The sequence below is a fragment of the Esox lucius genome, chromosome 24 (genome assembly GCF_011004845.1).
Source record: "Esox lucius isolate fEsoLuc1 chromosome 24, fEsoLuc1.pri, whole genome shotgun sequence".
Lineage (NCBI taxonomy): Eukaryota > Metazoa > Chordata > Actinopteri > Esociformes > Esocidae > Esox > Esox lucius.
In genome coordinates this window covers 10,072,528-10,084,254 of record NC_047592.1, presented here as the reverse complement: position 1 = coordinate 10,084,254, position 11,727 = coordinate 10,072,528, and the positions used below count along the sequence as shown (strand labels likewise).

The 11,727-nt window shown below is 44.7% G+C and overlaps 1 protein-coding gene across 3 annotated transcripts; it reads left to right on the top strand.

Annotated features, from left to right (window-relative positions):
• Positions 1 to 321: 321 nt before the first annotated feature.
• On the top strand, positions 322 to 11,025 carry coro1b (coronin, actin binding protein, 1B). 3 transcript variants are annotated; one of them, XM_034290552.1, is made up of 11 exons: positions 322 to 536; positions 3,683 to 3,888; positions 4,570 to 4,692; positions 5,009 to 5,138; positions 5,762 to 5,943; positions 6,018 to 6,137; positions 6,336 to 6,440; positions 6,588 to 6,733; positions 6,910 to 6,967; positions 7,862 to 8,182; positions 9,078 to 11,025. In XM_034290552.1, the coding sequence occupies exons 1-11, from the start codon at positions 377 to 379 to the stop codon at positions 9,198 to 9,200; spliced, it is 1,674 nt and encodes a 557-aa protein (XP_034146443.1). In that variant the 5' UTR covers positions 322 to 376; the 3' UTR covers positions 9,201 to 11,025. The 3 variants fall into 3 exon arrangements, with proteins under 3 accessions (XP_034146443.1, XP_028973493.1, XP_028973492.1); XM_029117660.2 differs by lacking the exon at positions 322 to 536 and adding an exon at positions 1,478 to 1,543; XM_029117659.2 differs by lacking the exon at positions 322 to 536 and adding an exon at positions 2,223 to 2,649.
• The last annotated feature ends 702 nt before the right edge of the window (positions 11,026 to 11,727 follow it).

The window sequence follows — 11,727 nt, the reverse complement described above, 5'->3', positions numbered from 1 at the left end:
CCTCTAGTTTTCCTCTTTTTTTTACCTAGAGAAAGGGAGGACAAGACGAGGAAGAGAGATGTGAGAGGCCAGAGAGTAGAGAGGGCAGAGAGGTGGGAGAGAGGCCAGAGTAGAAAAGATCAGGCAAGAGAAGACAAAGAGAAAGAAAGGAGAGAATTAGCAGCAAGCAAGAGAAGCCAGAGAAAGAAAATTAAGGAGATAAGAGAGATTGGGTTAAGTACAGAAGAACGAATTACAAACGTAGAGCTTTCCACAGCTTAACAGCCTCTTCACAGTAGTCCTGACATGTCTAAAATATGTTCTCAAGCACACAGACACGCACACAGACCAGGTTCGTCTCCTTCGCTGAAAGCGGGCAGGCGGGCGGTAGGACCGGATGGAGGCAGAGAGGATAGAGGGTCATCCTGAAAGTTATCCTTCTCAAGAGCATCCAGCTGGCGATTTAACCTCCGCTGGCGTGTTGCATCGTCCAACACACGTCTCTGCCCTGCCTCCGCAACACGGACTGGAGACAGGTAGAACAAGAGGAAACAGAGGTAGAGATTAAGGATACTTTGATAAAATACATTATGTCCCTGATCTTATAATAACGTATTTTTTGTCTACATTGTCAGTGTCTCAATAAGGGAACACTATTGCAGTGTAAAATGTATGTCAGTCTGTCCTCTTTCATTCAACAGTACATAGCGAAACTAGTTTTAAAAATACAGTACATTTTCGATTCACTACGTAACTAGCCAGTTAGCAAGGTGACGTGATAAATTAACGGTTGTTGTTTAGTCTACTTTTGTCTTAATTTGTTGTGAAATTAAGTTAGGTGGTCAATATAGGTATCATAAACTGAAGCCATTTATAAAATAAAAAAAAGGAGCGTTATTATACTCACCCGAAGCCTTCTTTTCAAAAACCATTAAATCCTTTTTTCCGTGGCATCAAGCGTGTTTGGATAATCTACGGAAGCTTGCAGCGAACACATTTGGCCACGTTATATTTTCGCGCGTTTCTCTATGAGACTTGTCGACATCTTATGGAATGAGCACGGAATTACAGTTACATTAAGTAAATAGACGATCAGATGCGATTATAACACTTACTACAACAAGCATTTGATACGATAAACCCCAAAATATAGGAAATTATTAAAAAGTCTGAATACTTTCAATTATTAAAAAATGTTTTAAATCTCCCATTTTGGGCTGGATGTGTAATGTTTATGGTTCATTTGTGTGCATAATCATAATAATGAAGTACAATCACTACCATATCATAGGTATCCATGAAATTCCAGGCTTGAAAAACGAGTGATTCTCTTTGCGTAGGAAGGAAGGTTATATTCATAAGCAGCGGTTCTCTTTCGGACAGTCACTTCTGTGCCACGCTAATTGACCATACATAACAGCTGGGGGAACTCCAAGAGGTCAGCATCCCTAGGGGAACGTTTAGAGTAACCAATGACGGTGATGCGGCGGGTTTAAGCTTTTGGCCAGCAGCAGAACTGAACTTGCGACATCCACAACAGCCTGAGAGGGAGAACTACCACCAGGTTAGACATGAATCCCAGCAGATGAAAGTAATGTGAACATTACAAAATCAATATAAAATCTAACAGTTAAATAACAAAGAGCAGTGGATAGCAATAAGGTGCGCCAAGAAAGAAGAAACATTTTCTATTGAATAGAAAAACAACAGCAATCGCAGGCGTGAGATTTACCTAGAACATAAGTGCTTTTAACAAACAGAAACATTTTAACAAACAGAAACATTTTAGTGCAGGTGTTCGCTGGGGACGTCGTTGTAGCACGGGAGGTGGGTCTTCCGGCTGATTTGCTCCTGCTGGGCAAATTAGATTTGATTGTATGTATCACTTTGCGCATGCGTATTCCCCCTAGATGGGCACTGATATGATGAGACATGTTTTATTATAGGAACACCTGGAAGTGGGTGGGTCATACCAGACACCACAAAGTACAGGCACAAACAAAGGACTGCATAAATGTACAGTTTTAAATGTATGCAGCCTTTTTGCTGTTGCAATGTGCAAGTCTGTACTTACGCAACACGTAGTTCCAACGCTTGTTATGCACTTCAAGTAGCGTAGTACAGTGGGCCCTTTGTATTAGTGAAGAAGCCCAATCCAATGGCAGACTGTTGAGTAGTACGATGGATACAACAACGCTACTTCCCCACTATATCCTGCCAGAAGCGGAAGTGTGTATTTCTATTCCCTTCGCTACACTAATCATTCCAACACGGAGTGCGTAGTGTCAGCATCTCTGCCGTCGCACGCCCATCACTCATGGTCACCATCCCTTGTCTTCCTTATTTTCCACCTTTCTTTTGACGGTTTGACATGCTTGATCAGGTTATATATTCCACTAGATTCACGGATTTTTTAACCAACCGGGTGGAAAATATTTTTTCTTCAGGATTTTGCGTTGCGCGTCTTTATTTTTGCTAAGGTCCTATCGTCACCTGTGTTTATTCTACAACATTTATTGATTGCCATCGTGGTTGGTCGTCTGTGTAACCGTTTCTCAGACGTAGCAAAGGATTAAGTTACTGCTGGTGGCGGATTATTTTATTGGCTCCCTCTTGTCACGATTAGTCTTCGGCCTTTATCTTTTCCAATTAAGGTTTCCTGAAATCGAGGTACAGTAAAGTAGAAATGTCCATATTTTTAGAAAAATGTCTTACTATTGTAATTCAGCATTAATCTCCTAATATCTCACGTTGTTGGCCTTTAAACCACGTGGGCTATTTTATCGTTTGTTACATTCCTGTAGTTGGATCTCGTGCCCTTATACGGGTCTTTTCTGACCCACCTTTACCATTTAATGTTGACAACAATAGACAATTTGCACATCTAGTTACGAACTAAACCTACCACTCCTAGGGACATGCATACATATGTATGACCTGAATGCAAGTCAAACACATATTTCTCATATTCGTGTTATTGTAGCCGACAGTCTAGCGATTAAGTGGAAATGTGAAACTTGATTAGATATATACTGTACTGTCAGCTGTGAGCCATTCGATAACAACATCAAACATACTGCTATAGAAGTGTCGCTTCTCTGTGGTGATCTCAGACAGAAAAACCCACCATTATTCATCTGATCTGTGTTTTACATCTTAGTATTTTAGCAGACTTGTTTTGGCTACAGACGGATTATGACCTCTTGTCCAGCCGGCCATGACTGTTCTTTTCAGGACTGACTTCCTCAGTGTGGGGGAATTTGGCCGACGATGCAAATGATTGACTCGCTTTCGTATCCTCGGTATTAACGTTCATGAATTGTTACTGACTGAATACGTGTTTGCTTGATCCGCGTATGCGTGTGTACTCTGCTGATAGAGGGTTCATAGAAACGAGCAGGCCGTTTGTTTTACCGGCATCACTCTTGACATTGTGGCGTGCTCGAGGTTTTTAAAAGTTTCTTGCCCATTAGATTGAGTACCTAGTATGCGTACGAGTAGCCTACAAGTAATGACCTCAGTAAAGCAAAACTATCGCCACTGGTTCTTAAAATTTTTTATTGCCACTTGTGTTTCAGAATGTATTCACTGGACCTATAGTGTTTCCTATGTGCCCTGATGCTGTCATTCATTGAAGTTGAGGATGAAAGGTTATTGCTTTGGGTGCATTGTTGGTAACAAATAACCATATTTCTCTTTACAGTTATGTCTTTCCGAAGAGGAGTGGTCAGACAGAGCAAGTTTAGACATGTCTTTGCCCAAGCTTGGAAGGCAGAGCACTGCATTGATGATGTCCGAGTATCCCGTGTCACATGGGACGGGCCCCTCTGTGCTGTGAACCCCAAATTCACTGCAGTCATCATTGAATCTGGTGGAGGAGGGGCCTTCCTCGTTTTGCCTCTCAACAAGGTTTGGGCTCCATCATTGAATTATCCACATTCTTTCAGATTCTGGATGAGCGTTGGATAAGTACCTTCAAAGTGATCTCCAAATGCACTGTTTACGTTACTGCCTGGGAAGAAGCATTTTTTGTCTTCCTGGTCCAATAATGCCATAAAAAAAAAAAAAGAAAAAAAAAAAAGAGGCAAAACAATGGTTAATGGTTGGTGAATAAGAAATAAATTGTTTTTAATTATTATTGAGAGAGAAACCTTCCAAAAACATAGGAAACACTTGAGTTAACGAGTAAAGGCAGGTGTTGACGGAACATCTTTTCTTGCTTAGTGTTCTAAATGAACCTGCTGGCTGGAACCTGTTTGGCCACTGTTCTGGCCACCCCGCTTAAGTGAAGAAATGTCAGTAAGAAGCTTTATGCTTGGGGAGGCATTGTTGAAGGAGTGATGTGGACTGATCCACTGGCCTTTGCGTCATTGGCGCTAATAAATGCCGTGACTTTCTATGGTGTGGACAAAATACGGCAGCCTGAAGAGGCGCCCACCCTTCAGTGTTACATTCGTACACTCTTAGTTTACGGTGTTGCGTCCCACCAGTGGAGTTCAGCATCGAGTGGACCCACGCCCTGTTAACACGTTTCACGCTTGGGTTTCCTTTGCTAACTCGTTGTGCTTGTTAACCGCCTCCCTCCCACAGAGTGGCAGGATTGACCAGGCCACGCCCACAGTGTGTGGCCACGCGGCGCCTGTGCTGGATGTCCAGTGGTGTCCCCATGACGACAACGTCATTGCCAGCGGTTCGGAGGACTGCACTGTCAAGGTAAATGGCCGTTGTCGTTCTAGCTGCCCTCAGATGAGAAAACACAAGCAAGGGCGCACAGGAGAAAAGGCCTGTCCAGAAAAGGCAAGTCTTGTTTGGTGCCAGTTAACCGGAGGCTCAGTTGTAACTGCCCCCCCACCCCCCAAGTGCCATTTTTTTCTGTTGCCTGGAGCTCCCATGTAGCTTGTCTCAGTTAGTTCAATACCGTGTTTGCAGTGCCAAGGGTTCTGGGTTCGATTCCCCACTAAGGGATGTGGAGTCATTGCTGTCAGTCGCGCTCTGAATAAGAGCGTCTGCTAAAACGAATGTCTGACAGGTGTGGCAGATCCCCGACGGAGGTCTGACCGGACCGATGACGGACCCCGTGGCGACGCTGGAGGCACACAGCAAACGAGTGGGGATCCTGGCCTGGCACCCGACAGCTTTCAACATCCTCCTGACTGCAGGTAACGTCCTCTGGTCACACCTCACGTCAGGTGGCGCCACCATTATGCGTCTGAGGTCAGTGCTTCAATCAGCCGTCAGCCTGACCGTTTGGACTGTCCAGTCCGCTTTGTAAGCGGAGACCTTTTTTATGTTAGGACTTTTGTTTTGATGGACATCAGCTGGTCTGAAAAATTAATGTGTGGAAGCAAGTGTTGCTGCCTGTTTAATTTTCAAAGTTGGATGTGAATCAATGGAGCGTTGAAAATGTTTAAAGCGGTTGATATGTCTATATTTCTGTCTGTGTGACTTGGGATGTTTACAATATTACGTTAGAATTTTCAATGTACCCCTGCAATCTCTACCTTTTTGTTAAGGTTGATGTTTGATTAAAATATGAGGGTACATTTTTAAAAGCTTAAAGCTGTCTATCTGTCGTTAACTTGAGCATCTCTCTCTCTCTCTCTCTCTCTGTGTGTGTGTGTGTGTGTGTGTGTGTGTGTGTGTGTGTGTGTGTGTGTGTGTGTGTGTGTGTGTGTGTGTGTGTGTGTGTGTGTGTGTGTGTGTGTGTGTGTGTGTGTGTGTGTGTGTGTGTGTGTGTGTGTGTGTGTGTGTGTGTGTGTGTGTGTGTGTGTGTGTGGGTCAGGCTGCGACAACCTGGTGTGCGTGTGGGACGTGGGCACGGGGGAACTGGTGTACCAGATAGCCGATGCCCACCCCGACCTGATCTACAGCGTCAGCTGGAACAGAGATGGCAGCGCCATCTGCACCGTGTGCAAGGACAAGGCGCTGCGCGTCATCGACCCACGCCGGGGCACCGTCCTTAAGGTAAATATCTCAACCCCCCCCCCCACGAGTTGGCCACCCATTCTAACAGCAGCGAGGCGTTTGTGTCCCCTCAGGTCAAAGAGAAGGTCCACGAAGGCACGAGGCCCATGAGGGCGGTGTTCCTGTCTGACGGCAAGATCCTGACCACGGGCTTCAGTCGCATGAGTGAGAGGCAGCTGGCCTTGTGGGACACGGTACGCGACCGCAGTGGTTGTGTAGAGATGTGTTACGTGGCGGTGATAAGATGTCAGCCCTGTTTGTTTTGCAATCAGACAGCGCCTATGTTCACCGCACACACACACACACACACACACACACACACACACTGTCCAAGTAGGAGCTAGGGGTGACCCTGGCGCTGACTTTCTGTTGACGGCATGTGTGGCTTTCAGAGGGATATGTCCGAGCCCATGGCTGTGCAGGAGATGGACACGAGTAATGGTGTTCTCCTCCCCTACTATGACCCGGACACCAACATGGTGTACCTGTGTGGAAAGGTACAGTACCGCCGTTCACGCCCCCCTGTCATACATTCAAGCTGTCAGCGGACGATAACATCAGATCTTCCCCCTCCGGATGTTTGGTACGGCCCTGTTTATCTGTTGATCTCTCTCTCTCTCTCTCTCTCTCTCTCTCTCTCTCAGGGGGACTGCACCATCCGGTATTTTGAGGTGACGGACGAGTCGCCCTATGTCCACTTCCTCAGCCTGTACAGCAGTAAAGAGCCCCAGCGAGGAGCAGGTTTTCTCAGCAAACGGGGCGTGGATGTCAACAAGTGTGAGATCGCCAGGTGAACAGGTTTCCCAGGATGTCTTTCTGGTTATTCACTGAACTGTGTTTCATCTTTTGTCTTTATCCTGTTCTTTAACCCTCTGTCGTGCTCTCCCGTAGTAATCAATCTCTGTCTCTTGCTCGCCCCCTCCCTCTTGCCCCCCCCCCCCCCTCCCTTTTGCCCCTCCCTTCCAGGTTCTACAAACTGCATGAAAGGAAAGTGGAGCCCATTTCCATGACAGTACCACGGAAGGTAGGCTTCGAATTAATTTTGAAAGAGACACTAGATTTAAAGTCACTCCGGTTGCAATGCGCGCACAATTCTGAAACGTCTCGTGCCTCGAACAGGGTGATCGTAATAGGAGTTGAAGTTAACCTGGCTTCCTTTTATGTCACGCCCAAACGCGTGCACACACTAGCTGCTCAAATGTGGGCCATGTTAAAGTGAGTCACGTTAAGCAGCTAATATAGTCTGTTGTTTGGATAACCTAAAATACTCACTAGAACACACCCTACCTGTATGCATTGGAGATGGGGTCACATGGAAGGAAGTGTATCCTAGCAGTAGAGGGCAGTGTTCGTTGCGTACTGTGTAAAATATTACTCTGATTTCTTTGTGTGCATTTTCATACCTTAATATTGTAATTAGCGCATAGTTCCATAGACTTAGCAAGTAGGAAAAGCGCCCATGAAGTTTATATGTCTGTAGTGTTAAACCTGACTTTATATGTGTAATATAAATGTAGGTCTAATATGTTTTTGTCTAGCCAAACATGGAAAGAAGTGTCAAAGCTAAGGACATGTACAGACACAACCATAGACAAGATAATATATATATATTTTTTTTTTGCCTCTTCAAGCTAGAAGTTGAGAGGCACTGGCTTAGAGTGTTAAAATGTGACAGCCCACTGATGAATGCCTGAATCAGGTGTCTCTGAAGAAAATAAATATTGTTGAATGCTCGTCTATAAACCTTCTGCCTGACAAAGAACCTAACGACCAAACAATATGCAATTTTACTAAATTAGGGGTAACTCTAAATCTAGTAAGTGGCATACTAATGAAGCTATTGAAAACTGACCATTCGGTTGACTCAAAAACAATCCCTGTGTTTCCCGCCCTCTTCCTCCGCGTCTTGCCCCCTCAGTCAGACCTGTTCCAGGGGGACCTGTACCCGAACACGGCCAGCGTGGAGCCCTCCCTTCTGGCCGAGGACTGGATCGCCGGGCAGGACGCGCCGCCTCTGCTTGTCTCGTTAAGTGGGGGCTACGCCGGCGCCCCCTCCAAAAACAGGGACACCCTAAGGAACCGGCCCAAGCTGCTGTCGCAGGGCTCCGGGACGGATTCTCCCCCAGCTCCCCGACAGACAGCCACACCAACAGGCGTGGCCATTGAGACTGAGAGCGAGGGGGTCATGCCCCAGAGGGTCACCCAAGGAGAAGGAGGGAGCGATGGGGTGAAAAGAGAGGTGACCGTGGCATTTTAGTAGCATTTAGTATTTTATGAGGCAACAGCTATAGCACTCTTCCATAGCACGGCTGTATTCACTTATGCACACCATGCCCAACTGTAGAGATACAAGAGCAAGTGTTTCTTATCGGCTGTAAGTTAAAGTAGTCTGGTTTTGTTGTGAAAAGGAGGGGAAAGAGAAGACCGTTTTGTTAGGTACACCCATCTAGTACAGAGTTAAAACCCGCTTTGCCTCAAAAACGGCCTGAATTCTTCAGGAATATTCCGGAGAGATGATGGTCCATGTTGGACGGCGCTACATTTGTTTCCTCCACGTCAGCGATGGATGGATGAATGGTTCTTTCTGAAACGCACCATTATTAGTCTGTTCGTTGCCCACTTGTCCGCTCGCGCGATTCTTGCTATTCTCCCTTAGATCTTATCGACAATATGTTTTTGTCCTTAGGACTGCTGCTGACTGCATTTTTTTGGTTTGTTGCACCACTTGCAATAAACCCTAGACATTGTTGTTGGTGAAATGCCCAGGAGAGAGAACATTTTGAGATATTGAAACGGGCTCACTTGACCTCAGAAGATGCAAAAAGTAACTTAAAGTCCCTCGTTTAGGCCATTCGAATGTTCTATTGAACATTAACCAAATGCCTTGACTGTCTGCCTGCTTTATATAGCAAGCCATGGCCAAGTGATTTGTTGTCTGTAGAAGCGGCCCATTTTGGTAAACCTTTAAAAACAGGCCGCTCAGACGAGTGTGGTAGTGTGTGCAGTCTGGAGTGCGGATTTAGGATGTCATTGTGCATGTCTCCCTCTTAACCACCCTCTAACCCCTTCCCTCATCCCTCCCTCATCCGTCCCTCTCACCACCTTCCCTCATCCATCCCTCTCCCTCTCTCCAGGACGATGTGCTGAGCGAGGTGCTAGCGGAGGTGAAGGCCCTCCGTTCCGTTGTCTTGGCCCAGGGCCAGAGGATCGAGCTGTTGGAGAGGCAGCTGGCCCGCATCGAAGACGGGGACGTCTGATTGGCTGAAGGGCTTCACCACTACACCTAAAGGGCATTCCTACAGAAACTCAATAGACCATAGCCTTACTAGAATCAGTAACAGTACCTTAAGCTGTGTGCGTGTGCAAGTGGGAGGATGTAGTGAGGTGTAGCTCAGTGACTAACTATGTGAATCACAGCGGGGTCAGGAACCAGGTAAACTATAACAGTCAGGGTCTTCAGAGACCAATTGGATTCTGTGGGGGGGGGACTCTCAAGTGTACTTTTCTTCTTTCCTCGCGTCCTCTGACCTTCTCATCCAGTGCAAGGAAACAAGGGAGAGGGAGGACACGAGGCGGGACGAAAAACATTTGAGATCCTCCCTTGCAATGCTAGAAGTGCTTCAATTAGATAGTGGGTGAAGTAGGATGAAGGGAGATCCGCTGAGGATTTCCGTTCCGCAGTATGATATTGTTAGCGTTTTTTTATGAAGAAATAACCAGAGTGACACTATTTGAAGGCGTGTGCATTTAAGTAACTGTGCATAAAACCTTAAGAAATGCAGACTTATTTGTAGCCTACTCACACATCCTTACGACACACAGTATAGTCCGGGACAAAGATCTGTACTGTTGACTTGTCCCCGTTGTTAAAATGGCACGTCTTTGAGTGTTTTGTGTCTGTGTAATACGCCCTGTATAAGTGTTGCCTAATAAATTGGCGGATCATTTACAGTCACTGTGTTAATCGAAGCACTGACTTGAGTGATCAGGTAGTTACAGCTGCTGTCATATCAAATGTAATACTCAATTTTCTGAATACTTATACATGCATTGCTTTATACAAAAAAAAAATATGAACTCCATCATAATAATCTTTATCCCTAAAATAGCCGAAGACATAAAATCAGACCATTGGTGTTGTCGATGTAATGCTAATATTGCAAAACTGTCTACAAAACTGCACTAGTTCAATGCGAATTGGATACTTTGTGTTGAGGTTCATATGGCGCCTATATTGATATGTAAAGACAAATCAAGACATCATGATCCAAATATGTTGATATTGATATGAAGTGCTTTTTCTTAAAAACGAATGGACGTTTGCTGAAGGTATCTTCTAAATGATTCCTGTCATGTATGTGAATTGTTAATCATTTAGGAGATCTTTGTTTTTCTTTTTTTTTAGGTGACGCTTAATTTGCACTCTCATACTTAAACGTTTTCTTAGGTGAATGATTCTCCTGACTGACAAGATGCAGTATAATAACAAAGTGGTATAAACTCTAAAGAAAGCTTATAACAGTTTAATTGAACGGAGTTTAATTGAAAGCATTACCTCAAATGATGGGTTCTGAGTAGAGCAAAGTTGACACCATTCCATTAAATCCATAGCAGTTGTCATGAGGAATGTTATGAGATGAAGAAAAAAAGAGTTGCAATGAAATTAGTGACTCATTTTATTATTATTTTTTGTACTATGCGAATGATGTAATTGAAGTTAGTAGACTCCAATAGAATTGTGTACTAATATAGCATCTGTTGTGTTTCTATTTGAAGATTAGACAAAAGGGAGCTTTTCGTGGTCCATAGTTAGCCAGCAGCGAATCAGAGATGTTACGTTCAGAAGTTGTCATGTTTACTGTATCTTCAGTTCTGTTCCCAGATCTGTGTTAGGCTGCATTTTTGTCAACAGATAGTTTGTGCGAACAGATCTGGGACCAAGCCAGTTCACATCAGGCTCGCCATATAATTTTTCTTGGTCAGTGTTTCTGTATGTACTGCGGTGCTGCTGTGAACCGGTAGGTCGATTTAAAAAATGACACTCCACTGTGCGACTCTTCCAATAAACAATCCTTCTCCATTTGTGCTTGTGGAACGGCCACTGAATTTTCCTCACAGGTCACGCCACAGATTTGCACTATTACTTTTCCCATGGTCATGGCTGTCACTGAATTGTTTTTACAAGCTTGGGTATTAACAGACAGACAAATTAAATGTATTTTTATGTTTACATGAAACAGTTCATGTATGTACTTCTGCAATAAGGCATAATGGGGTGTGGTATATGATCAACATACAGTATCTCACAAAAGGGAGTACACCCCCTCACATTTTCCTAAATATTTGAGTATATCTTCTCATGTGATAACACTGAAGAAATGACACTTTGCTACAATGTAAAGTAGTGAGTGTACAGCTTTTATAACTGTAAATTTGCTGTCCCCTCAAAATAACACAATACAGCCATTAATGTCTAAACCGCTGGCAACAAAAGTGAGCAGCCCCTCCAAATTGGGCCAAAAGTGTCAATATTTTCCAGCACTGCCTTAACCCTCTTGGGCATGGAGTTCACCAGAGCTTCACAGTTTGTCACTAGAGTCCTCTTCTACTCCTCCATGACATCACAGCAGCTGGTGGATGTTAGAGACCTTGCACTCCTCCACCTTCTGTTTGAAGATGCCCCACAGATGCTCAATGCTCAGTTTCAGGGTTTGAGGATTGCCCCACAGATGCTCAGTTTCAGGGTTTGAGGATTGCCCCACAGATGCTCAGTTTCAGGGTTTG

Excerpts from the sequence above, each read along its gene's own strand:
- coro1b (XM_034290552.1), top strand. The coding sequence starts at position 377 with ATGGAGGCAGAGAGGATAGAGGGTCATCCTGAAAGTTATCCTTCTCAA. Across the intron at positions 3,889-4,569 it reads TCGTTTTGCCTCTCAACAAG|AGTGGCAGGATTGACCAGGC; the intron begins GTTTGGGCTCCA and ends TCCCTCCCACAG. Across the intron at positions 6,138-6,335 it reads AGCTGGCCTTGTGGGACACG|AGGGATATGTCCGAGCCCAT; the intron begins GTACGCGACCGC and ends TGTGGCTTTCAG.